General features: G+C 42.5%; 1 protein-coding gene across 2 annotated transcripts; it reads left to right on the forward strand.

Moving 5' to 3' along the window:
• The first annotated feature begins 9153 nt into the window (after window positions 1-9153).
• Window positions 9154-27168, forward strand: HACD4 (3-hydroxyacyl-CoA dehydratase 4). Of its 2 annotated transcripts, XM_063320946.1 has the most exons (7): window positions 9154-9269; window positions 13283-13386; window positions 14294-14421; window positions 20386-20498; window positions 22820-22926; window positions 23658-23789; window positions 24508-27168. In XM_063320946.1, the coding sequence occupies exons 2-7, from the start codon at window positions 13290-13292 to the stop codon at window positions 24588-24590; spliced, it is 660 nt and encodes a 219-aa protein (XP_063177016.1). In that variant the 5' UTR covers window positions 9154-9269; window positions 13283-13289; the 3' UTR covers window positions 24591-27168. The 2 variants fall into 2 exon arrangements, with proteins under 2 accessions (XP_063177016.1, XP_063177014.1); XM_063320944.1 differs by lacking the exon at window positions 24508-27168 and having other exon boundaries at window positions 23658-24495.

A 27168-nucleotide genomic window follows, 5' to 3' on the forward strand; every position in this document is an offset into this window, starting at 1 on the left:
GACATTGTTGCTTTTAATTGAAGTGTCTTTGCCTCCTCTAACTGTCTGGAGGAAAGGCTTTTTTTCCCTTCCTGCTATGTTTAACTTTCACAAGCCCATTTGAAATAACTTCTCTACACAAGAGCACACTAAAGCCACATATGCCTGTGGCAAATCCTACTTGCTCACGGACGTCTTCATCCTGGCTACTGCAATATCAAACTTCACCATTCAGTGCTGTGTTTTATTGCTGCATGAAATTTTCTGCCTCTTTCCCTTTGCTCACAAATTGACTCACAGAAACATATAGCCCTTGGTATTCCAATGAATTTTCCATCCAAACCACACAGCCTTGAGTAATAGTTGCAATATAATAAAATTATTTAAAACAACTTGCAACAAACTGAGCAAAAATCCACTAATTTCTTTGAGATCAAGCCCGGATTTTACCCTTGGGAGATTGTCCCTGGGTAACTCCATTTCAAATGGCTGTGTTTTCCCTAGTCACTTGCTGTATGTTAGTAAGGGGGAAAACAGAGTTATATCCAGGCTCTATTACCTAATTAAAATTGGTAAAAATTTGGTAAAAAACCCAACAACTTAAAAAAAAAAAAAAAAAAAAAAGCTCTTTTCTGTGGCCAAGGCTGGTATACATTCGGCACAGGCTTCTGGGTCTGGCATAAAGAAGAAGAGGGGAGCATGGCTGTGGCTCCCAAGAGAGGGTGATGTGAGTCCCAGAGAGCTGAAATTGCTAGAGGCTGGTTCCATCAGGTGAGGAACTTTCCCTGATCTCCAACCATTCCCAAGAGTATCATTCAAAGGGGTGATAATAAAAAGTTACATCTGAACAAAAAATGGATGGTAAGAAGAATAGCAACGGAACACCAGATCTCAAGTACCGTATCTATGACACAGGTCTCTTTTGCAGGATGTACATACTCTCCTCTCTACCACTCATGGACGCAAGCTAAAGAAGTGACGAGAGACATGAGTATCAGGTCTGAAGCTGAAATACCAGAAATAAAAACAGATGAGAACTTCACCGTGATCCAGAAGAACAGAAGAGACCAAAGAAACAGAGCAAAGTAACAGACCCTTTTTCTGCCTGGTGACACCCTGCCACAAATGTTACAGCAAGACATGTATTTCTCGGGTTTTGTAACTAACAGCACTTCAAATGCCCTGCAAGACTGTTTCAAATCTTATTTCTGCTGCTTGTTTGGTTTTTGCACTTCTTCACTTCTTCAAGCCTGTACAACAAAGGGCAATCAGCCTACTTACCTTTCTGGTTCCGATATCCTAGGTAGCTTCTGCAATGCAATTAACTGTTATTGAAATGGCCCCGTTTTTACTGAAACTTGGAAATAGCACGAAATATTTTCAGCTGCTCTCTCATGAAGCATCCCACTTTTTATTGCCTCACTTGCCTGCAGTGGGAATATGTTCATTGATGTTATTAATTCATGTCCCACTAATTGTTCAGAAACACTCATACCGTTAAGTTTTCTTTTTAGTTCATAACTACCCTTAAAAATCTCACCGCCAAATAAAAATATGTTTTGACGTATTTCAGCCAACAGGGTACTTAGCAGTGCAGGAAAAAACCCAGAATGGGCACTAGAGGGCAAAGTCAGATTATAGACAAGTGTAAGAATTGTAGGTGAATGTACATGTATTTTGGCAAGACAGTGTTTCAGTTCTTTACGAGCGTGCTGCTCATCAATAAACTCTTTTTGGGTTTGCAGAAGGGAATTGAAAGAAAAATGAACTGTTCCTGAAAGAAAGAAGAAGATCTAGAGATGATGGACAGGAGCTCATAAACCAGCATTTGATTTCAATTACTTTTTGGCCAGCTGTGAGGTAATAGAAATTATTTGTACTGAGACAGCGTCTAGAAGAACATTTAAAGATGGGGACCCTGGTAGACACACAGCTGATGAACAAATAAAAAGGAAAAAGAAAATAGAAAACCAATATATCTTTGCTTTACTCTTACTTTTTAAAGGTAAAGAGGCCTTAAGGTAAAGGAAGAAAGCTGAAGAGTCAGATCATCTCTCTTCTCCTTGCCATTGTAACATTTTGGAGCAGTCTGTGTTTTATCACTATTGTGTTACCAGAAGCTGTGTCATAGAAAAAGCTGTATATTATGCCCCTGGCTGACTGAAACCCTCTGGTATTCCTTCCAGTTATTATTTTTCTAGAAGTTAATCAAATGTAGAAAAATAAGTTTTTAACATACATGATTTTCAAATGGAAATCAATAAAATAGTGAATGTTAAATCTCAAATTCCCAATGAAAATTTAACATAGATGAAAAAAGATTCTTACAAGATGGGATTGCTTGTAGGCCAAAAAGTTTCAAAAATTTTCTTATAGGAGTCACACACCAGTGCTGTGCAGCACAGGCCCCAATCACAATTGTGGCTGTTCTCATGGCTAGTGTCACAGCACCTTGTTTACATGTGCCATGCTGCACTTTTGGGGAAACGGCACTAAAAATAATAGGGTTTCATCTATCCAGAGTCTGTTTTCTGGAGTGGATTTATGGGATTGGGGTCAAAGGCCTTGTACCCCACATGACACTTCAGAGTAGCTACAGCAGAACTGAAGAATGCTTATTCCAGATTTTACTCTGGAAAAAGTTATTCACAAGTCACAGTCAACTACAGCTGTCCAAAGCAATTCTTACATGAGTTTGGCCTGTTATGTCAGCTCTGGCTTTACTTCATTTTTAAATTGAAAAAACCAAAACAAAACAAAACCCACAAACCCAAAACAAAGAAAAAGCCCAAAGGAAAACAGGACAAAAGCCTGTGGAAATAACTCTCTAAATAATCATTCAGGACTAGCCCTTGTTGCTAGGAGGGACAGCTGTGAATTCCTTCAGAGCAGCCGTAGGGAAGTGGAGGCTGGAGAGGGGATGCGGAAGCACTCAGGGGGAGACAGCACCCACGGACTGCAGCGTCCTGCCACTCCTTACGCCTTCCAACCCAGCCTGCCCCTAGTCAGGGGTGGCCCTAAACTGTTTTCTCCCTCCCACTGGATCCTTCCAGGGAGCGACCAGAGGGCAGACCAAGAAATGAGGGTGACGAAGATACAGAATAAATCTTAAAAGACAGTGTCAGTCCTCAGTTTTGACTGGCAGAATAAATTCACTTTGCTTCAGAGATTTGATGCATAACAAAAAAAGGTGAACAAAGCAAGTAAGATTGTATTTGATGCTTTCCATTAAGGTGACTGTGCTTTTTAATATCCAAAAATCTTGCTACTAATCCTCACATAGGCATTTATATCAGTGTTTCACACACTTCTACTAACTTCAAGAAATCCTGGTAAAGTGCAGGGGCTTTTTCAGTGCTGAGGGTTCCTAGAGGAAACTTCAACAGGGAACATGAGGACAATCTTGCTTCTCAGCCTGCAAACACGACAGTGCCACAGCCCATGCTGCAAATCGGGGGGCAGCAATGCACCACCAAGCCCACCTTGCTTCCAAACACAGTTTAGGCTAGCTCTCTTCATTAGTTGTGTCCTGGATGAATTCCTTTTCTCTCTGCACAACATTAAAATTGAAATCTGTGTCTCATGTGAATTGGCAGCCTTCTGTTTTAATTTCGGGGCGGGGGGGGGGGGAATGTGCTCACGGTGAAGCAGTGGTAAATGATGGATAGAAGAGCACAGAGAAATTCATGTCCTGCCTCAGTTCTCTCCACAAGAGGCTGCAAGGTTCGTTCATTTTCTAAGACCAACCTTCTTGAGCCCAAGTTCTTCCAATTAGCATCCTAAAACCACGTTTCCTTCAGCAATGAAGCATTTAATCTTCTAAGCAAATAGTATAATCTGCTTTTGAAAGCATGGAAGTAAACACAGTTAACACTCTCCTCCACAAAATAACTGCTAAAACATAGTAATGCCTTTGCAAAGTCAAAATCTATGTTAAAGAGCTTAAATATTGAGATTTTCAAATAGAAATTCTGCCCCCTGCACACCAGTTACCACCATGTCTACTCACTGTAACTCTTATTGTCAGCTGTATTCCTCAAGTTTCTTATCTTGGTAGGCCAGAAACTACACAACTTCCTCTGGATTTAGCTGGAGTACTGTGTGTTACTGTTCATTTTCCCAGAAAGGAAATATCTTGACAGACATATCTATATTAAACAGAAAGCTTTTCTTCTACCAAAAAAATCCCCACAAAACCCTGTTTTACTTCAAACACTTTTTAAAGCATTGCTCTCTCTTTAAGCAATTAATATGATTTCTCTTCAAGTCTCTTTGGCTTTGAGTTGGACTCAGTTCTGGTCTCCACTTCTTGGGAAAAGCTCACATTGGCTGTAACAGATCTTTTCTTGTTATTATAATTTTTTAATAGTTAAAAATAAGCTCCTGCTGCTCACGCTGTTGTCCTTGAAACCAGCATTAAATCCTGTCACAGTCACTCACGTGTATTTAAAAAGGATTTCTGCTAAATGCAATTACTGGTCACTAGGAGTATTTCAAGATACTAAACCCTTATTTTCTCTCATCTTTTCTTTTTTTTTTTTTTTTAAAAAAAAAATAGGGCACATCTCCCTCTCCTTCCCAGTTCACAGTAGCAGGGTAACAGTCACTATTTGTGCAAACTTTTAAACTCCTAGAAAAAGTCAGAAGGTATTATAACAACTTCTATTATGAGTGACTTGCTAATGGCTAACACTTAAAAAAGGGAACTTTCCCAGCCTATCAAGCCGTCATTCCTCCTTATTATGGTAGTGGCATATTTGATGGGCCTGTGGGTCTCATCCAGCAATGAAACTGAGTTCAGTGAACAGGGAGGCACAGAGACTCGTGTAGAAGCATGACTCATTTCAGAACTGGGCATGTCTTTGATATTTAGTTAATCCTTTCACAGCCTCCCTTGCAAAACCAGTGAATTTCCCACTCTGCTGAGAAGAGGCTCGTTGGGAATGAGAAGGAAAGACAGGAGCTGCTACTAAAGGAGAAAGGATAATTTATGTAAAAATGTAAAATGAGTGATGCTATTTACAACACTCCCCTAAGAAAATGAAATTGTAAAAAATTGTTACCCTAAAAAAATAGATTATATTGTCCCTGAATATGCAGATTCAGATTCTTTAAGAACAGTAGAATCGGGTTCTAATAATCAGCCTAAAAAGAAGTCAGCCTTTGCATCATAAAAATAAATTGCTTCCATACAGAAATATAGAAATACAGGATTAAGGTATATCACAGAAACATAATGGTTTGCGTTTTTATCCTATGCTGACACCATAGTCAGTAGTTTTCTATTGATTGCCTCCGCCTTGGGGTTGGAGTAATACTTTGTAGTCTGGGAGATGAATGCTTGAAAGTAACAACTTAAAAAAATCAACATATTCCTACAGTGTTGTAGGGCTGGTTGCGAGTGCAAAGGTCAGTCTAGAGACCAGATGACCTGCTCCCTCAGAGATTCCCAGGAAGTGACAAGTAAGGAGGACAAGGCTGTCACATCTTCTCCAAGTGACATTTTGGGAGGTCTGGACAGGATCTGCCAGGAGGCTCTTGTCTGGCTTCCCTCATCTTTCCTCTTGTTCTGCTCCAGCTGCAGGGCACTGGCATGGAAATGCCACCGGTCTGCTTTTTCTGAAATACCCCTGCCTGCATTGGAGCCGAACTGCCCTCAAAGGTGGCAAATGCAAAAGATCACTCATAGGTGGCCAAAGCCAAACAGATGGCTGGTTTGGGTTGGATTTTTTTTTCCCTCCAAAAGCATTTCCAAGCTGCACCCATTTTCCACCTGATGAAACTGTAAAGCTAAAACTCCTGCCAGCTCCGTATCTGTTTGGTGGACCCTTGTGAGCACAATGCTTGCATCGTATGTGTTTCCTCATCCGAAAGCAGTTGAGAACTTTGCCTGGTGTGACTTACTCTCTTAGATGACAGCAGAAAGTCAGCGGCAATGAGGTAGGACTCTTTTGCAAGCCAGGGTCTCTGCTGAATTCACAAAATTGCCACGGTGTGAGAGGTGTGAAGCTGTCACGGACGCTGCTTCCTCTTTTGGCCAGTTTGAGAGGATGGACAAAAACACTGACGCTTTTCCCTGTTACTTGCTTGTGGTCTGGAGATGAGTTTACTTCCTCTGCTGCCTCTGCATAGCCTCCCATTTCTCACTGGCAGCCTTGGTCACACGACATCAACACGAGCCAGCAGTGGGCAAATACTCTGCCTGCCAGTGAGAAATAGGAGTGTCCAGTACTGCAGCACATCAGCCCCATGGCCCCGAGGCAGCCCGGGATTTACTCTTTTACTTTAACTGAGGTCAACAGCACCAGAGCATGGGCTTCCAAGTATGCATGTGTTTAAGAGCTGTGATTTACCAGTGCTTAAACTAGTGTAATCCACTGGCCAAAACATAGGCTTGAATTTAGGTAGCCAAAAAAATCTAGTCACGGAGGAAAGGAGACATAAAGTTAACAGCTAGGAACATAGAAAATTAGTTTTAAGACACATCTGCATATTGCTTTTATAGCAAGGATTTGGAAACAAAAGCCATGTATAAAAGGAGCAGACATTTTATCCTGGTGATGTTTCCTATTTGAAGAGAACAAGATTCTTTCCATGTCACAACAAACATTTCAGGGCTGCTGACTTTACGCAGAAAGCATCCCCATGCAGTGGTTCCTGACACAAGCAACGTGCCCAGACAGAACATGTTTTCCCACCTCATGACGCAGGGAACCAAAACGTGGTTACGCTCTGTTTACTTTTTGAGAAATCCAGGAGACCCAGGCTTAACACGTGCTGAACAGTCATGAAGCTTGTTTTAAGAGACGCCAGCAGTTATATAAAGGTAACTTTTTAATGCTGGTTAAGTAGTTTATAAACAGAGGTTTGTCTGCAAGAGAAGTAGCTGGAGTGGAGAATAAAGTTTATTTTCCAAAAATAAAAGCTAGATTTTTTTCCAGATCTTATCCTAGTCTTCCCATATCCAGCTAACTTGTGTTTCAATAACGTAATTTAATATTTAGTTTCATCTGAATGTCTTTGCAGCTTACAAAATCGTTAAATGTTCTAAGCGTAAAAGCCTTTCTCCAAACCCTTTGTGCCTGGAAGCATTCCCACTTCCGTCTAGTCTAATAAAAGCTGTTACCTCTTGTTACTGATCTTCCTTTCTCATACCCTTAGGCCATCACACCACAAAAACAGCACAGCAAATTGCACAGCTATAAAGGCCTTACATGTGTTTGCAACTGCAAGTTGTGCACAGAAAAATCCCTTGTGTTTTGGAGGAGGATTTTTCCTGTGAAAAACAGATCCCAAGGGCTAGCATCAGGTCTTATTGGCCAGATCTAATACAACCCACTGGCTGAATTGCATTCTACATCTCCCAAAGAAGAATATGAATATCCATGTAGTAGTTCATAAGTAGACTTCTGAGCCCTGTACCTTGGTTCCACCGCTGAGGTGCATTGCCACACAAATGGATGTATTTATAATAGCATTATAGTTCAGGTCAGAAGCACACTTTTGAAGGAAATGTTTTAGCCATTGCCCCTTGCAATGCCTCATTCTTCATCACAGGGCAGGCTGGGAGTACACCAACATCATTCCTTTCAGAGGACAACATCAATCCTTCCAACATCAACCCTCTCCCATCACATCAGGAGATTTTTTTCCCAGCAAGCAATGACCATCCAGCCCACAGAGTCCAGCTGCTGCCACAGGAAAGCTCTCAAGAGGGTCCAGAGGTAGGCACCACTGTCTCAGCTCTGGTTGTTTGGCCCTAAAGCCACCCCACAGGGGGCTGTGGGCTGCCAGGGCCACCCCAGCTGTCTCCCTGCCTCCTGCCAGGCTGTGCCAGGGAGGTGGCCAGCACCACGGAAGGGAATTGGTGTCCAGCTCCAAAGCTCTTGCAGGTGCCCTTGTCATCTGTGGGAGCTTTACCTTGGCAGCTACCCATAAGAGGGATTTTCCACATTGCAAAGCTAGGTGGGATTTTGTTGCTTTTATGTATTTGCCTGATGTTTGAAAAGAGCTGTTCTTCCTATGGCTGGATCTTGTTACAGTCCTGAGCTTAACTGCTGGCAGTATTAGTCACACCAGTTGTCCTCACAGCGGCAAGCAGTGTGGGAGCTATTTTGCAAGAGCTATGGGCTGAGCCTTTCAAAAGCCATTTGTTTTGTTGTTTAACCCTTTATTTAACGCTGATTTGTTATTTCCTTCTGAGAAAGGAATACATTCTTTAGCCTAGAAAAAAAATGATGATTCTTGAGCAGTAAAAGTGAGCTGCCACACTATCAGGAAAGCCAGCTACAACTGCATGACCCTTCTCCTAAGGTCCCAGATGGGAGATATGACCAGGAAAAGCATGGTGCCCCACTGTGCTTGCCAGGAAATCACCCGCTTGCCAGGGGGGCATTTCTCACCTCTCCAGGACACCACAGGGAGAGAAGATGGTCTTGCCAGGAGCTCAATGCCACTTAGAGTAAGGATGAGAACCAGTAAGGCACATTTTTTTCTGCAGATTTTTTTGTACTTACACATAACCTCCTATGCTCATTATGTCCTTGGCGACTTCTTCAGACATAACATCAAACTTCAAATCTCACTGTAGGAATGTGAGTGCCAGTGGGAAAACTTATTTCTTGGCAGAAGGGGGTTTATAAACATGCTATGGCGTTTTTCTTCGTCTGATTTATGCTGAGATATCCCAGACACTTAAGGGCAGAAGTATACTAGGGTGCACACATACATTTCCTCTGCCAGCAGTGCCCATATTTCACAGGGGCATGAATAGACAGTTCCAGATAAGAAGTGGAAAATTCCTTCCTCTATCTGAAGTAATTTAAAGTGCTCCTTTTATGCTATACTCCCCGCCTTCCTTATCATTTGATAGTGTTGTTACCATTGTTTCAGTGCTGATGATTGAAACGGAAGAGAAAAACAAATTTTTAATTTTGCATTTCTTCTCTCCAGTAGTCGTTCAAAATATTGTTCTGGGTGAAAAGACAAAGTCAGTGGGATTTACAGGCTAGCTTGCAGGTAGGCTAGGCTAGGTTAGGTTAGGCTAGGCTAAACTAGGCTAGGCTAGGCTGGGTAAGGACCTGGGCAAATGGAGTGGAGATATTTGGGGTTAGAAACTCCTTTCTCGGGAAGTGCAGTGTTGTTCCTGCTTAGTGCTACATAGAGTGACGTCGTGGGGTGGAGGAAGAGGAAAGAGGAGGGGTGATCTCCTAACAAACAGCTGTTGCAGCTGTAGAGAGAAAAAGGGAGAAAGACCAGGAGCAGCAGCAGGAACCCGACCCCTGCAACAGGTAATATCTCTCCAGCGCAGGTGACCTAAACTGCTCAAATGTGAAAAGGAAGGGGGGAAAAAGAAGCAGGGCGGGATGTGCACGTGAGAGAAAAGTGCATCTTTTGTACTGGTTCTCAGCAGCTCTTCTTCCCTAACTACAGCGCTTGCAGCTTGTCGCAGGGGCGGGAGGGGGAAGGGGTAGAAGTTCAGACCAATATGACTTAAAAGGAAACTGTGTCAGCAGAGGGGCTTTTCTAGCAGACCTTTCCTGCAGGGAAAAAAAAAAAAAAAAAAAGGAACCTCTCGGTCTGGTTTCAGCGCGAGGGCTGCTTCCTCATGTGTGCTCTGAAGGCAGGGAAGTGCTCCGTTCACGCAGGCCTGAGTGGGACCCCCCCGGCGAGGGACCTGAGTGTGGCCTTCATCCTGGCACCTTGCAAGGGACACCCAGCTGGGCCAAGGGCCGCCCTAAGCTGGGTGCCTCCGCTCTGCTACCTGTTACCTTAGCTCAAGGGGCACGTGGTCCTGGCCACCCTTCAGACATGGAGGGCACCCACCACCACACTTACCTCAGGTGACCGCTACCACAGAGACACACTGAAGACCTTCATGCTAAAAATAATAAAATGCATCAATTATACTTACGTGATTTTTCTGCCTGTGGAAATACGTCAGGCTTTGCAAGCTAAAACTATATCACTGGTAAGATCTCTGCTGGTGAATAAAAGGGAAAAGAGGGACCATGCTGATGCTGCTGTGTCTGATAGTTCTGAGTGTTCTTATGTTTCATCTAATTTCCTAGGTTTTGAGCCCAGAGAGGAAGCAGATAAAGTTTTCCTCTAAGCAAGCTTGATCTTGAATATGATAAATACATCCCTAGCGTTTCAATGTATTTGGTATAAAATTAGCCACAGTAAGTAACATGTAACTGACAACTAAAGCAACAGCTGGCAAGTCCAGCCTTTTGGGTCTTTCTACTGCAAGACCCATGACTGTTTCTTTCTCCAGCTATCAATGCAGACAGAGTACTGAAATGTGCAGTGCTCCCCCAATGCTTTCAAATGAAAGCAACTTGGAAGTGTTAAAGCGCATCACGCTACAAGGAATAAAAGCAGCAGCAAGTCCATTTTACAAAGCAGGCACCAGGGAGGCTCAGTGAGGTTTGTGAGGCCAGCCAGCAAGTCCGGGGCAGGGTCAGGAGCTGAACACCACTGACCTGGTGGATTGCTGGTCCGTGTTTTGTCTGCAGGGGTGCTGCAGAAGCAGGCTCTGGGAGGTAAACGTGGGATGATGCTTGCTGTGAACCCAGGGGAGCAGGAAGCCTAAGTAAAGCCCATCTCTTCTGACAGTGACCGTTTGAATAGAAGCAGATGGCTGAATTTTGTGCTGTGACACAAAACTGTTAGGACACTGAAATAGGTTATCCTCGTTCTGCTTCTGGTTCTCTAGATAAAGAGATCAGCCTTTGGATGAGAAAAACCTTAGAGAACAGTTACATTTCAGTTTCCTTTGATTACGCTGAAATCACCTTTTATTCTCTGCAGATTTCTTCACTGTCCAAGGCTTCTCTTTGGTCTTAGGTACCTTTTGTGCTGGAGTTAACACAGTAGGATGAAACCCCATTTTGAGATCAGGGCTGTTCCTTCACACAGTGGAGAGCATCACCAAGTGAGGGAGCCGTGCTGCTCACAGCTCTGAGGCTGGGACAGTGCCGGTAACACTGGCACGCTGCCCGCCAGCACATCTCTGCACTTCACTGGGAATATGGGGCCCTCCATAAACACCAGCAGTATCTATACATTTCAGTAGTTGCCCGTACATTTTAAAGATGATCAGTTCTAACGTGCAACGGCTGCCATATTGCCAAAGCACTAGTGTGAACCTGCGTTTACACATGTCCTTGTGGTTATGCCCTGTTTAGCCAAGATTAAGCAGCTTAAGAATTGTATAGACAACAATTTTCTAGCCAGCCAATGGAGGAAGAGTTTGTAAAATAATCTCAAATCACTGAAAGATAGGTTCTGAGAATGAGAGACAGATGTAGCAAACTAAACTTCAGAAGAAGAGAGAAACCATATGCCCAGCTTGCATCCCATGCAAAGCCCACATGGCAATATCAGACCAAAGAGAGTGGTGAAGGTGCTGACGGGAGAACTTCAAGAATTTTATAACTGTTCCCGTAACTTTCCTACCCATTACAGTAAACCCTACCCATCCAGTAATAAGGCTGTTTCTTAAATCAGAACAATGTTCTTAATTTTTTGCCTTTTCGTAATGTACAGTGTCCTGTCTTCTTTCTTACCACAAGAGAGAAGAAAGTGTCATTCAGTAATACAGCAGATGGGAATTTCGGTCAATATTTATGGAGCTCACTGGACTTTAGTCCAATTCAGTTTTACCATACTTTCCCCAAAAGGATTGCTTGTGGAATACATTCCTTTGTCTGGGTCCTCATATGTCTTATTTTCATAGTATGAAAGGGCACTGATGTCTCTTTGGAGGTGAATTATGCCAACGAATCTTTTCTGTACTTACAGAAGCGATGGTACGAGTAGCAGCCATCCTGCAGAACAGAGAGAAGAAGAAAGGCATTTTCTATGACCTCTCTCGGAAATACTTAGATTAACAATTTAGAACATCAGTTTATCTAGATCAAGAGTGTATTGTTATTTATACTCTCAGTCCAATGCTGTGAATGCTGTATATGCATTTATCATATTTAAATATTTCTACAGACGGAAATTCATTGTGTTTGTTAATGTACAGGTACGAATGAAACAAAGTTTGATGGCAGAGACATACCACATGAACACACTGGATCAAGGGGCAACTTAAAGTGATCTTACTACTTCTTTGGCAGGAAATTAATTGGTCAAGCACAGGAGATAAATTCTAGTAACAAATTAACAACTTCATTTCCCAAAAAGGTAGACAGTCCTTTTCATAGCCAGAGGACAGGCAAGCTTCTCTCTCCGGAATAAGTCAGAAGGAAATATATTTATGGTAAAGGGAAATAAAGCACCTCCAGAGCCTATGAAGTCCTGCAAAAAGTCAGACTACCTATGAAAATTAGGTTAGAATAGCTACAAAAGTTAGTCTGCTCCAGTAGGAGAAAATTCACTTTACTAAATGCAGCTTGAAACACAGGCTGTGCAGAAAGACAAAGACCCTAATTCAATGTTTATCTGGAAAACCTGTAGAGCAAGCTGATTAAAAAAGGGAAAGACAGATACCCTTTAGTCTGCATTAAATAAAAGTAGATTGAAATGTAACTTTCTTTTCTAGTTCTTCACCTACATTTTTATAAATACTCACAAATATGCTTTCTGCTGGAGATGCTGCAAGTTATTTGCATTGTACTTTACGCCGTTTTGAGTGCATGTTAGAGGCATGTCTTCTGGCAAGACCAGGATAAACCTCACCTGGATGCGGAAATCCCGAGGGAGGCTGGTGTCTGCGGGAGTCCCAGGCCCTCAGCAGGTCTGCAGTCCCTCGAGTCTGGCCACACCATCAAGGCAGAGCCAAGCTAAGGGGCTCAGGCTTGAATCCAGCACTGAATGGAGTGTCTTTGGTTAGTTACTTTTTTCTCTGGAGGCGAAAATTTCGCTGTATGGCCACAGATCACTCTCATCACTAGTGGAAACTCAGAAAATTTTTGTGGGCATATCCTAGGTATACCAACAAAGGGAGCCTTTGGTCCATTAGGGAGAGTACTCTTCTGTGGCCACTGACAGACACAGACAGTTTTCACTGATCTCTTTACATTTCAGCTGTTTTCCTTTGATTTGCTAACATGTTGAGGCACCATCCCTGGGGGTATTTAAAAGACGGGTAGACATAGTGCTTAGTGATATGGTTGAGTGATGGTTTTTGTCAGAGTTGGGTTGATGGTTGGACTAGATGATCTGAAAGGTCCCTTCCAACCTAGGCAATTCTGTGATTCTATGTCCAGAAAGGGTGCAATTTTTACAGCTCAAAAAACTTGAATTATTGTAGCAAGTCATACAGTTTGCTTTATCATTTTCACCTCCACAGCTTTACCATGAACACCTACCTCTTTGTGTATGACTTAATGCAATTCTGTGGACATTCCTGGATATTTACAAATATGATCATCAGGTTCATGTCATTTGGAAAAGGTAGGATCCCTTCTATATTTTCCTTAAATATTTTAAGAGGCAGTGACACACAGAAACACCAAATTACAGAAAAGTTAGGATTCTGAATAGGTGTATATCCAATACCAGGGGCTACAATTTCAATTAAAAAAAAAAAATGTTTCTTCCGTTAAAAAGGATGAACAAATTAGTTATACCTACATTCTACCTGTATCATATTAGGAATGAAGCTTTTGTTTTGCTAATGAGCTTAAATATTCAGCAGCATGCTCGTAACGTTTGACTTAGACGTAGACCTAAATGTGACCAGGTCTAGTCATTATAGTGAATATTAGTCTTACTAATGCCACTAGGACAGAATATATTTGTAGTTATTGCACATGACTCTCTGTGTCCAAAAACTTTACAACATATTTCGCTTTCCATTGTGCCTGGGGTTAAGGCACAAAAATAGAAAACTATTGACTGGAAATGTAAAATGATTTGGAATGGTGGACAGTTGTAGGCACTCAATATACCTACTTTGTGGTCTACTTGTTTTAGGAAGTGCTGTGTGTTCAGATACAGGCAGGAACTCAACATGTCCTCATGTTTAGACATTTCTCCTACATTTCCTCAACATTTCCTCATCTTTAGAAATACCCTGAAGTGATATCTCTAAACCAAGACATCCTGCACAGCATTTGCCAGTGCATCAAGTACAGGAGATCCTGTTCTTTCCTCAGCTTCCTGCCTCTGTGCCACACACACAGAGTGGACTGCCTTCTCCCCTCCCTGAACCTTTGCTTCTGCTACCCAAAAGTTGGGTACTGTGTGAACTTTATTTCTTGTCATCTCCAGTGGTCACTGGGCAAGAGCAAACCCAGCAGTTAGTCCAAATGTTTTCTATACAACCACCCTCTAATTTTCCTCTTCACTTTGTCTGTAGATTCGTTGGCCGACACATTTTACTCCATAGGACTTGTAATGCGCCTTTGCCAGTTGTTATCTATATTGGAGATCCTACACATCCTCATTGGCATTGATAAAAGCCGTCTGTTCCCCAGGTTTTTGCAGGTAAGTCCGTTTCTCAATGGGATCAAAGTCCTACCACGACCTACACACTTCAGCCGTGACTGCCCCTGGGGGCAAGCCCAGGCTGAACTACCCTGAATGCTCCACCTGCGCCTTTCCTCAGGGAGCTTGCTCTGATAATGGCTTGCTAATGGCAGGAACTGAGCCCTCAGAACCCGGTTGGGAAAGAGCCGCTCTCTCAAATTTTTCGAGTGACACTGAATAGTGAGTGCCCCATGCTCAGCCCACAACAGCAGGGACCTGGACGATGTCCAGAGAAGCAGCCACCTGCAGGAATGGAGCAGACAGCATTCTAGGGTGCCATAAGTGGCTGAGGATACTACCTCCCCAGCCAGCCTGTTTACAGCCAGAAGACAATGTTTCAGAGCCTAAGTTTCAGTAGCTAATTCTTTTCTGTGCCATTTCCTCACTGACAAGTGCAGGTGTATTTTGTAAATAAGCACAAGACAAGATTTTGTGGGGTGGCAAAGAGATGGCAGTGAGAAAACCACCAGCACATCAAGTTTCCTGAAACAGTGTTTGCTGGCGGTCATGGAGTGTGGAAATAAAAGAATTGATTAAGAAAGAGAAATTAAGGGACAGAAGAAGAATTAATGGTGGGAGTAGAAAGAAAGGACAATTGTCATATTCTTGCTGTAAGTGCCTCTCGCCCTCTCAAACACAGAAATGAGCAAATTGTGGCAGCATCCAGGGGTTCTGATGCTGTTAGGGGGTTTACAGGGTGTACGTTCAGTTGCAGGCAGCAGACCAGCCAAAAGATCACATGCTATAGCAGAAAACAAGATGATTCTCTGTCATTTTCCTTACCGCACTCTTGTTTTCTGTTGGGAGTTCATCTCAGGTTTTGGTATTTTTCTTAATGCATTGGAAAAAGTAAAAATGTTGACGTGAGTTTACCTTCAAACCTTTCCAATCCTTAGTATTTGAATAATGGTGAAACTGGTATTGCTCTCAGCAGTAAGGAGGTAGAAGACTAAGAGTAGTTAGTTGTGTTTTTAGTTTTCTGGATAGCCCATTTTTGTCAAATGACATATTGCACGGGTGAAGATGTTCCTCTTTTTAAATCTTCATTAGAAATTGATTGACTAATACAGATCTCTCTCATTTATGCTGCTCGCTAAGTATGGTAGAAAATTTGTCAAAATGCAATTAACTGGTTTTCCCTGCCTCAATCTACATGCCTTTACACTAATCTGGGAGGGGGCGGGGCAAGTATCCTATCTAATGTGTCCTTTAACAAATCTCACGCCATCTCTTGGAGAGAAGAGCAGCCTGCTAATGCCAATAGTCATTAAAGCGAGGTTTGTCCTGGCAGAGTTTACACATTCCTCAGCCCTGACATAGGCTGTTCCTTTCCTATCCAGCCCTACAGAAGGAGAGAACAGGGAGGCCTGCACAAACACTGCTCTGTGTTGCCTCTCAGCCCGGAGAAGAGAAGGCTCTGGGGAGAACTTATAGTGGCCTTCCAGTACCTAAAGGGGGCCTACAGGAAGGATGGGGAGGGACTCTTTATCAGGGAGTGTAATGATAGGACACAGGGTAACGTCCTCAAACAAAGAGGGCAGAATTAGATTGGAAATCAGGAAGAGATTCTTTACTGTCAGGGTGGTGAGGCACTGGAACAGGTTGCCCAGGGAAGTTGTGGATGCCCCATCCCTGAAGTGTTCAAGGCCAGGCTGGATGGGGCTTTGAGCAGCCTGGTCTAGTGGGAGGTGTCCCTGCCCACGGCAGGGGGATTGGAACTAGATGATCTTTAAGGTCCCTTCCAACTCTAGCCATTTTATGAAAAGACACTAGATATGAAATGGATATTCTGAGCAAGAAAATTTTGACCTTTCTTGGGAGCGCAATTACTGCACTCCTCCAGGGCCGCATGGAGAAGGTGGGTCAGGGAACAATACAGCACCGTGATTCCAAACATGTGCCTCACAACACAGATAACTTTGGATCTTTACTTGGTTCTTTCCCCAAGTGTTATCTCAGCGCAAACACAACTCTTTCCTTGATGTTAGCATTAGTCTCATGCTGCCCACGCAAGGTGTACAAGCTCTTTGGTGTAAGACTCTGCTTTCACTCAGGTTGCCCTGATCTTGCTGTGAGAGTGCAGGTTAAGCATTTCTGTGCCGACAGTACTGCCATGTACCTTGCCACATTTTCCTCCCTGGCTCTTAGGAAAAAAAAAACAAGATCAATTTTCCACAATGAACTGGGGAAGGACAGTCAGATGTTGCCTTACTGCAGCCTACTGGACTACCGCACATAGTCAGGGCACTGGTAAAGCTGCAAGAATTTGATAGTGGTTGCCCTGTTCTGCGTTCCCACCAACTGCTCTGACTTTTAAGCTTAAAACACATCCCTAGATGCATCCCTCAGGCTGTGCAAACACATGCATATCCACAGCGAAGTTCAACTCATAGGGGATCTCTAGGATGACAGAAGAGGTGACTCTGGCAATATCAGGGAAGCACGTGGGTGGAGGTAATGCCACCTTGAATAAAACAAGCTGTGAAAGCATCCCTGTGGTGATTGGTGGTTTTAGGTGGTAGGCATTATAGCAGAGACAGGATTTAAGCAGAGTTTGGATGACCTAATAACCTATTTATCGTGGTTTAGTAGCATTTACAAGGAACCCTTTGAGATACACATTATGGATGTGGAAAAACAAATTCAGAGGCGTTTTCTGGAAAAACCCATTCAGGATGGCCTTGTTGAGGGACAAAGTCTCAGGCCACCCTTCTCAGGCACCTCAGAAGGGTTAGGTAGGCCAAGGCCGAGCCACACCACGAAAGAAAGATGAGTCCTGTATGATGGATGCTCTGGGGGAAGGGAAGACAAGGGAGGGTCACAAAGTTGGTGCAAAGGGATGTCTCTCAGGACATTTGCAGCTTGAATGATTGAGAGGAAGACAGGAGAACATGTCACATGTCACTGAAGTTTTCAAAACAGAGGATAATGAAATTTAGTAGTCTGGCCAGGGAGGGAATATGAAAGATGTAAGAAAAGAACGGCATTTTTGTGAATAAAACATCATTTCTTCATCCTCTGTGAACAGGATTGGATTTACCACACCAAAGGCAATGTAATGCAGCTTTGTGATAAAATAATTAATTTTAAACTTAATCTAAATATTTAGTAGCACTTTTCTTACTTTTTAAAAACATTCACTAAATCAAAGAGCTATGTAAGAGTTTCAGGTACCAAGTACAATGCTGCACAGTCACGGTTATGAAAAAATGGAAGTGAATGTGCTGCCTGCTGCTGCCCTAACCTCAGCTAGTGTAATTTGCTGTGTTTCACTTACTTGCTTCAAACGCCCAGGCTGCCTTGGGGAAATTTATGCCATTCTGCAGAACTTGCTGTATCTTGTGAGAGACCAGTGCTGGGAGAGGAAGGAAATTCCAGTTTGATCTTAACACAAAGAACAAGAAGGAATGAAAAATGAAACCATTGTATTTATGCTTTGTGAGGTGTCTGTGCATACACCCTTTTTATGAACATGAAAACATAGCACTTCTAGTTTTGCTTTTTTTTTTTTTAAGCAAGAGAGTAGCAACAGAGAATGCCATATTTTCATTCATGCAAGGACAGATGATCCATTGAAGAAATGAGCTGTGCCTCAGCAGCACATGCTTATTTTATATATGTGTATATATGTATGTGTGCATATTGAGATACGTACATGATTCCATGTATACATGTATACAGATGTCCGTGTTTAGGGACACCATATCAACACACATTACTGGAATCTCCTCTTCTTCAAGTGGCACCCTGCCTTGTCACTTGCTGAAAAGGTCCCCAGCCTTTGACTAACCCCTGCATCTACCTTCCGTTTGTGTGGGTTACCTAAAGGTATGAGCGCTATGAAAGAAAAGAGTACAACGTCTTGAAGGGGGAATAAAGGCAAGAAGACAACCTCCTGATTTACACTGAAAAGAAGTAGGTAGGATGACACCGTCTGTCCTCCTGAGGACATCACAACTGCCCTGAGCACTGCCTCTTGTGCATCTGCTTGTGCCCTGGGGAAGAGAAGGAAATCCACAGCCTCTTTCAGTCCCAGACCATGAGGCTGAATTTTGGGTCTCCATGGCCGCTCTGTCTCATTGGCCAGGGCTCATCCTTTTGAAACTGGGGATGGTAGCTACCCATCTACTGCTTATCCTTTCATCTCACTGAAACGGCATCAGCTCCTCATCACTGGACCCATGCTGTTTTCTAGCACTTTTCCACCAAGCCACCTCTTGAGGAGCAAGCAACAGTTTAGAAAAGCTGCCAGCTCTCACATCTAAAAACATGTCCACCTTTTCATTATCATGATAAAGCTTTAGTGTCTAGATGAGACAAGTCCCCGAACTATCTCTTATATTAGCAATCTTGCAGAACTCTCTCTCCACATCCCAGTCTGATTTTAGGGTGGGTAACAAGTGCCCACACCAGCAGTGCTGCACTCCTTTACCACCCTTCACCAAAATGATTTTACCTCAAGTTCCATTTTATTTATTCTCTCCAGCACACAATCCCATTCAATGGTCACATGGCTTTTACCTTTGTTTTGATTTCCCTCTTGTGATGGTTGTCCCACCATGCTTCTCCTATCTCTCTTGTATCTGTTTTCAGATCCTGCATCAGTACTCCCAGTTCCCCCATTTTCTTGCCAGGTTCCTCAGCATCAGTGTACAAACCCAGGACTTAATACCTCTCACTCTCTGTTTCCTGGCGCCTCTCTGCAGAAGTCTGTCAACGTTTGACCTTCTTAGAAATCAGTTCCTCTGTTAGGGACCAATGGGATCAGCGGCACAAGACAACAGTCAGGGCAGGGTGAGAGGCAGCAAAACCATTTTTGTCTGTTGCGGGCCCTCAGTGCTTTTCAAGATGAGGAACCAGATCCCTAAGGGATGGAAACGCTCTCTTTCTGTATGAAGATTTGCTCACGTAATTTTGCTGAATAGTGAAGTGATGGCTGCATTATCTGACAGACGCAGTTTGCAAAAATAGTCTGTAGCCAAAATGTTCCATGCAGGAACCCATAAACATCACGTATCAAAACTACCACGAAAACTTGCTGAGAGGCCAATTTCTTAGTTCATATAAGGTAGGAGTAAGGGGAAGGGGGAAACCAATGAAGAAGAATGACTGTACTTATAAAACCTACCTTTTAAATCCATTTTCATTTCATGCCTTTTCAATGACTTGACGTCTTAATCTGTAAAATCATTAAACCTAAGGTACCTTATGAAAGACATCACAGTGGGTATAGAAAAAAACCCAGGGATGCTATACTGATTCATTCCAACTGAATAATGCACGTTTTCTCCTTCAACATTTTAAAACAGGGAGTAAATCAGAGTGAACCGGTACTGTTTTGGCAGGGTTTCACAAGCCACTGTTGGCAGTGCTGAATACTACAGCTATATGTATTTTACAGGGCGAAACATGGATACTGCTAGGAAACTTGTCCAAGAAAGCTGCAAAAAGACATACTTGTTTTTAGTTTCTTGAGCTTTAATATTGGTAAAGTATTTTTTTAAATTGGAGACACTGCCTGTTTAATCTACTTTTATATCTTTTCATTTGTAAAGGCATACCCTGTGGGTTGGATAAGGCTAAACCACTACAAAAATGTTACAACATAAGTGGGAGAAGTCCTTGCTCCCATGACCTCAGCCAGCTCATCCGCAAGTTTCCTGTGCTACAATCCCAAGTCGTCCCCGTCGGCACGCGAACCTCCACCCTTACCATAGCAGATGGGTGATGCTGCAGTTTCCAGTTCCCCAAGCTGGAGCCCAATGGGGCCTTGAACAAAAGCAAGGCCAAGCAGCGAAACATTCAATGGAGCATTTGTGTAAAGCAAAACAGATCACCTATTGCCGCCTATTTTGCCAAAATGGCACAGAGTGAGAGCTATAGAAGATGGTACCTGAATTCACAATTCTCTTTTCTTTTCAGATCACTGAGAGAATAATTGTTTTATTTGTCGTCATCAACAGTCAGGAAGAAGTTCAAGGGAAATACATCGTGTGTGTTTTATTTTTCCTTTGGAATTTATTAGACGTGGTCAGGTAAGGAGTCAATGGCGAAACCACATGGGTCATTCTTGTGAGCAGAACTTCATCCCCACTGCGCTGAAGGTTCATTTAATTATTTTGAAATTGTCAGAAAAGCATATTATCTGTTTTAAATAAAAGCTTGGATGTTATAAGCTACTTACTGATTTTTACAAAAATCTGCATAGTTGAAAGGCTGAGCAACTTACAGAAGTAAATCATCGCATTATCATTTGTAGTTCAAAAGATTTGACCTTTTTAACAAAAACTTAGAAGGAAATCACAACTGGCTCCCAGGGAACAGCAATTTCCAAAACTGATTTATGATCCTATTCCTTTAATTTTTTTTAAATTTTTTTTAACATCTCACTTCAATCCAAGATTGACGGCACAGTAAGACAGCAATGGCCAAACTTCTTATTAAGACATGAAAGACTATTCTGGGTTAATTGCACTGTGCTTTCCAAAAACTTCCTGCCACAGAGACTGAGAATTTTGGTGTAGTAGGGCATATATAGCACACGGCAGGGACAACATGCATGAGGCAAAATGGACAAGAATAGAATTCATGATTTTTATCTCAAAAATTCTGTATGGTGGAAGGTTACCAGTACCTCCCTGTGGTAAAAGTGTAATGGCAAAAATTCCACATTACTGACTTTTGCATCAATATCTGAAGTTAGTAACATTTCCCAAATGTAACTTCAGCCTCTATGGACCTCATTTTGTAGACTTAGAGCAGGGAAGGCAGACAGAATTAAGAAGCATTTTAATGAGACATAGCAACCCCTGTATGGGAGCAAATATTTTTTTTCTTTATCTTTTTTCTTTCTGCTAAGATAGATTTGTAGACTGATTGGGGAATATGGATTTAGGCAGCAAAGAAAATATATGTTGTAAAAGAGATCTTACAAGTTCTTCCACACAGTTCTTCAGAGGCAGGAAGGGCACGTAGCGATAGGACGAGGGGCAATGGCTTTAAACTAGAGCAGGGTAGGTTTAGATTAGACATTAGGAAGAAGTTCTTTACTGTGAGAGTGGTGAGACACTGGAACAGGTTGCCCAAAGAGGTGGTGGAGGCCCCATCCCTGGAGACATTCAAGGCCAGGCTTGATGAGGCTCTGAGCAACCTGATCTAGTTGAAGATGTCCCTGCTTACTGCAGGGGGGTTGGACTAGATGGCCTTTAAAGGCCCCTTCCAACCCAACACGTTCTATGATTCTATGATATAAATACCCTGTGCATTGTGGCTAATGATATACTGAGAGCAAACTCTGCAAGGTTTTCTATATCTGATCTTTCCTGCTTATACCATAAACAGCCCAAGAAGGTGCATGGAGAAGGAGTATCTGTTTCCTTTTTATATTGGGTTGACATTATGGCTTATTATTAATAATTACTATGTCTCCATAATAAGATATGGAGACAATCTTGAGGTTGCAGAGGGCAAACTTCAGACAAGGTGGTACGTTTATAGGCTATCAAACTCTTCTACAGTTCAGGAATGATGCAAAATCAGTCAAATTAATAAGAAGGGAATACAGCAATTTTATTTAATGCTGGTTCCACCTGCCAGAAACACTCCTAGCTCACAGTGGCTTAAAAATCCTTATTTTCATATCTCTAGCAAGACCACAGGGCAAAAAGCCTTTCAGCTGACCAAAAATGCGATCAGACCTGTTTCTCCAGAGTTCAGGAAGCTGCTGCAGCACTTTTAGATCAAACCAGCTAGGATTAGCTCACCTTTGGAGACTGAAGTCCCAAGCGTTCTGGTCTCCCAGTGAGTAACAGTAAGAATAAAACGCTGCAATACATGGGAGCGCAACTGGTTTTTTTGCACCAACTACCCCTTCTGAGGTCCAGGGGAGGGGTCACCATACTAAAGAAGATTAAGTACCTGCCATTACCTTGCTGTTTAGCCTCCTCCAGCAGTGGTTTAGCTGATTCAGCAGTCATAAACCAGCATTTTCTCAGTCCCAAGCCATAGTCATATTCTGCCTGTTCCTCTCAGTTGTAACATCCCGATCTGAAACCCAGTTTCTGATGGGCCAATATGAAATAGTGGTGGTTTCTCAAAGACCCCTTCGGGCTGGAGGGCTGTATTACTGGCTGTATTACTTGTTAGCACCACAGACAACCCTTCCAAAACAACAAACCATCTACTTTCAGACATCAATTAGAGCCTGAACAAAACTGTTGCAGTATTGCTCTGAAATTTTCTCAGAGAGGCAGCTCCAAGCTCTTCTGCTGTTTCCCTTGGATTTTTCAATAATATACCTTTATTTTTAAGACTTGCTCATTCCCTCTGAGCTCATCTGCCGTTCCTCTTGCTGCAGGTACACTTACAACATGTTATCAAGGACAGGAATATACTACCTACCACTGACATGGCTCAACTTCTCACTGTGCATCCCCCTCTATCCCCTTTCAGTTCTGGCTAAAGGTAAGGAGATGGGACAGGTACGAACACCTTGCTTCCTTAACCTTCTTCAATAAAATTTGATCAGTTCAATTGTAATTTGTGTTTTAAGATATTTCTTTTCGTTTTGCCAAAGTAATCATAAATGTTTATGTACTCTCACGTTAACCTGTATGCCCTCTATTTTTCTCTTTTCTGTACTTTTTTTCTTTAATGGGGATTCTCTGGGGTTTGTATGTCTGGTTTGGGGTTGTTTCTTTTTTTGTTTTGTTTTGGGTTTTTTTAACAGTATGGGAAAATATTCATTTTTCTGGATAAAGCAGGAAAATACCCCCCCAAAAGATACACAGATTCCCCCATTCCAGACTAATCACATTAGACAGCAAGTCCCGAAGCTGCCTTCTCGCCTACTGAGGCTGACCTTACTGGCTCAGGCGATACATAGCAGCTTATCATACTTACACCAGGAAACATGCCCACTCAGATCACGTTAAAAGCAGCGTAACTGCAGGAGTGACAGAACTTGTTATTGAATAGGAATTACTTGATAATTCTAGTATTGAGAGAGCAATTAGCATCTCAGACCTATGAAACTGAACTCAAGGAGAAAAAAACGTGCATATGCATAGGAATGACATGGTAAATTCAGCATGTAAAATAGCTGTCTGTGCCTTAAAGGTAAGTGACTTTTACATGATGCTTTTTGATGATCTTCCACCTACTTTTGACTAAAGATTTACCATGTTATTTTACAGCATTTGCAATTTGTGTATCACTGCCTTATTTTGAGTCCTTTGGCACATACTCCATCAAGCTACCATTTCCATTCGCCTTCTCAATCTACTTCCCCTATGTTCTGAAAGTGTACCTGCTAGTGCTCTTTATAGGTAAGTATCTCCTCTTCCAGAAAACTGGGTCTCAACAACTGGGATGCCTATGGCAACAAAAAAATCCAATCAGTATAGCTCCTTTCACAAACTCTGGCTCACTCTGCCACATCTCCTGCAGACCACTGCAGGGAAGTTCACAACCAGCTGTTCTGATTTCTTTCAAATACAAGTAATCAAATGTGGAAGAGACACTGTGTGTGTGAGGCATGAAAATAGAAAATACAAATATAAAAATTGCTTCAATGATCCTGGCCTTACAGATACTTACCAAAGTTTGCCCTTTTTTTTTTTTCTTTTTAAAGTCAATTTCCATTTGATTCTACTCTCATCCTGTGCAACCCCTCCTCACTCATTCCTCCCAGTTGGTGAGAGAAGTTTCAGCTAAATTAAGACTTTCACAGCTTGACTATCCAAAGGGATAAAAAAGAACCCACCCCAAAACCTGCATGTAAATAGACCGCTTCTCCCTCTCAATGAAATACTGTTGAAAAACTTGAACTGAATTTGGCTGCATTACAGCCAAATCTTTGTTCTGTCATTGGCTTTTACACTAATTTGAAGGATCTCATCTTTGTGATGCAGCGTTCTGTTTGTAAGTTCATGGAAGGAACTGTGCAGGTTGCCAGGTGAAGGCTCATACTGTCCTTTCTAGATGAACTGAAGACGCTTTGGATGCTACTCCCTTGTTCTTATGCAACTTTGTGTTTTGATTCAGGTATGTGCTTTATCATCCAGAACCTCTTCTCTGAAAGGAAGGCACACCTAGGGACAGGCAACATCAAAAAGAAAAGAAGCTAAGTTGATATTTTGTTTGGAAATAAGAAATATATTCCCAGTGGCCTGCTGTCTATCATAGGTTAAATGGAATTTAGACAACTATTTTCAATGCAAAACTCCTGTTTCCATGTACGTTATCTGGCTGTGTAGAATTTTCGGAAAAGGCAGGTCTCTTTAATGCACCTCAAAACTGGAGCAGCTCAAAACAACTAGTTACTTTTAAAAATTTTGACTTCAAATAGCAGTTTTAAAAATGAATATATTTTTTCTAACTTATATTAGAGAACTCTGAAAAAAATTTGGAGCATGCCTCTGCTCACAATCACAGCAAGAACCCTTATTTTGGCGTTAATTCTTGCCTCATTGGCAACGGATATTCTGTAATCACAATACCATTTAATCTACGAGATTATTTTATATTATGCCAACATGTACATGACCCATATATATAAATGCTAAATGGGCTAGAACTGGAATCTCTCAAGGAGGAGAAACTGGGAACTTGGCAACCTATGAGATTCACAAAGGATCCCTCACATGCGCACCCAACCTTCACTTCTCCAAACAAGATTCCAGAAAATGCAGCTAAACCACAAAGGCAAGTGATCGGGTGCTCATCTACTACATATTCAAGGGGATATTTAAGGGACAGAAGTCAACACTTATAACCATGTGTCTGGTCGACATTAAGAATCTCTTTCACCATAATGATTTTCTTCCATGCTGAACAGCAGACAGATAAGCAAAGGAAGCGTGACGTAGTCAGGCCAAATATATGTTGTTCTTCAAAGGGAAGTGAATGACTACCAAAAGCCACATGCAAAATTCTAGTCATTTTACTCAAGTGTGTTGCTCCTCGTGCTTCTGTAGGACTACCTGTGAGAATGCAACTAGAACAGAGTCTCTTCGAAGGTTGGGAATGACGAATATGGACAGCAACCCAGTGGACCATACAAGCAAAAATGGAGAAATAACTGCTCAGAGCCTGTCAGAGGCTCTTCTTTGCATTCAAGCAGGTAGGGGAGAAAAGTGAGGCTATTTTTTTGAGCTTGACTGAAAACCAGGGGGGAGGGAGGACAGAGAATAGCTGGAAGGAAGGTAATACTTCATGCGAAAACAAACACTACTGCAATATGAAGAGGCTTTTGCCATTATGACTTTCTAAACCATGCAGCCTGAGAGCGTATACCAGGAAAGAGTGAAGCTGGCCTCAATGAACGCAGTTTTTAAGAAAGGTCACCTTACTATCATTTTTATTTATTTAATGTATGTTGGCAGACAATACCTACAGACGGTTGGTGACCACTGGAGTATTTGCAAACCATAAGCAACAAGGTCATACATGCAACAGTATAGGGTCAACCCTGTTTGGCTTTTTTGAAAGCACTGCAAACAGAGGTAGGAATTTGGAATTTATTAGAGAAACAGAACTACTCCCACTTTGGACTTCTATCTGTCCCAAACTGATTCAAGTGCGGACAATGTGAAAAAATGTATAGAGCAGCTGAACAGAATGACAGGTTTGACGAAGAGAGACAGAAGAAGAACACATCAAAGCACTATGTAACACACTAAAGGTGAAACGTGGACATTTTTTCCCTTGGAAATCTAATCTAATCTAATGTGTTTGTCATCAAACTGCCTGGACTTAACATATCCCGTAGAAGGAAACATGACATATGATATTGTATTGGGTCTATGTGGCAAGGCTTTGGCAGTGGGGAAACTGCAGGAATGGCCTCCATGAGAAGCTACAGGCTTCCCCCATGCCAGACACAGCTGCTTCCAGCCAGCTCCGAACCAGAACCACCACAGCACACTGCTGAGCCGCACAGCAAAGCCGATGGCGCCTCTGTGAAAACGTATTTAAGAAAAGGTAAAAAATGCTACACAGCAGCTGTGAGAGAGAAGAATAAGAAAAACATCAGAGAAACAGCTCTGCAGACACCAAGGTCAGTGGGGAAGGAGAGGAGGAGGTACTCCAGACACTGCAGCAGATTCCCCTGCGGCCCATGGAGAAAACCATGGTGGAACGGGTTGTCCCTCTGCAGCCCATGGAGGACCATGCCAGACAAGATATCCACACTGCAGCCCTATGGAGGATGCCATGCTGCAGCAGGTGGATCTACCCTGAAGGAAGCTGCAGCCCACAGTGTGTCCATGCAAGTTCCTGGCAGGAAATGTGGCCCACGAGGGACCCACACTGGAGCAGCCTTTTCCAGATGGACTGTACCCCATGAAAAGGGCCCAAGGTAGAGCAGTTCTTGGAAGAGCTGCAGTCTGTGAGAAGGAACCATGTTGGAGCAGCTCATGAAGGGCTGTATCCCACAGGAGGGACCCCATGCTGCAGCAGGGGAACAGTGTGAAGAGGAACAAGCAGCAGAGATGAAGGTTTATGAACAGGCTGCAATGTCCATTCCCTACCCACCCCACACCGTTTGGGGAGGGAGAAGTAGAAATTCAGGAATGAAGGAATGAAGTTGAGCCTAGGAAGATGGGAGAGGTGGGGGGAAGGTGTTTGATTTTTTTTTTTTGGTCTTTGTTTCTTACCGTCCTAATCTATTTTTAATCGGCAATAAATTGCTCTTCCCCAGGTTGA

Source organism: Chroicocephalus ridibundus, chromosome Z, assembly GCF_963924245.1.
Source record: "Chroicocephalus ridibundus chromosome Z, bChrRid1.1, whole genome shotgun sequence".
NCBI classification, from domain to species: domain Eukaryota; kingdom Metazoa; phylum Chordata; class Aves; order Charadriiformes; family Laridae; genus Chroicocephalus; species Chroicocephalus ridibundus.

Bases quoted from the DNA above. Each gene is read 5' to 3' on its own strand.
- HACD4 (XM_063320944.1), top strand. From the start codon at position 13,290: ATGAACACCTACCTCTTTGTGTATGACTTAATGCAATTCTGTGGACAT. The intron at 13,387-14,293 runs GTAGGATCCCTT...CTTTGTCTGTAG, and splicing joins GTTCATGTCATTTGGAAAAG to ATTCGTTGGCCGACACATTT. The intron at 20,499-22,819 runs GTAAGGAGTCAA...CTCTTGCTGCAG, and splicing joins AATTTATTAGACGTGGTCAG to GTACACTTACAACATGTTAT.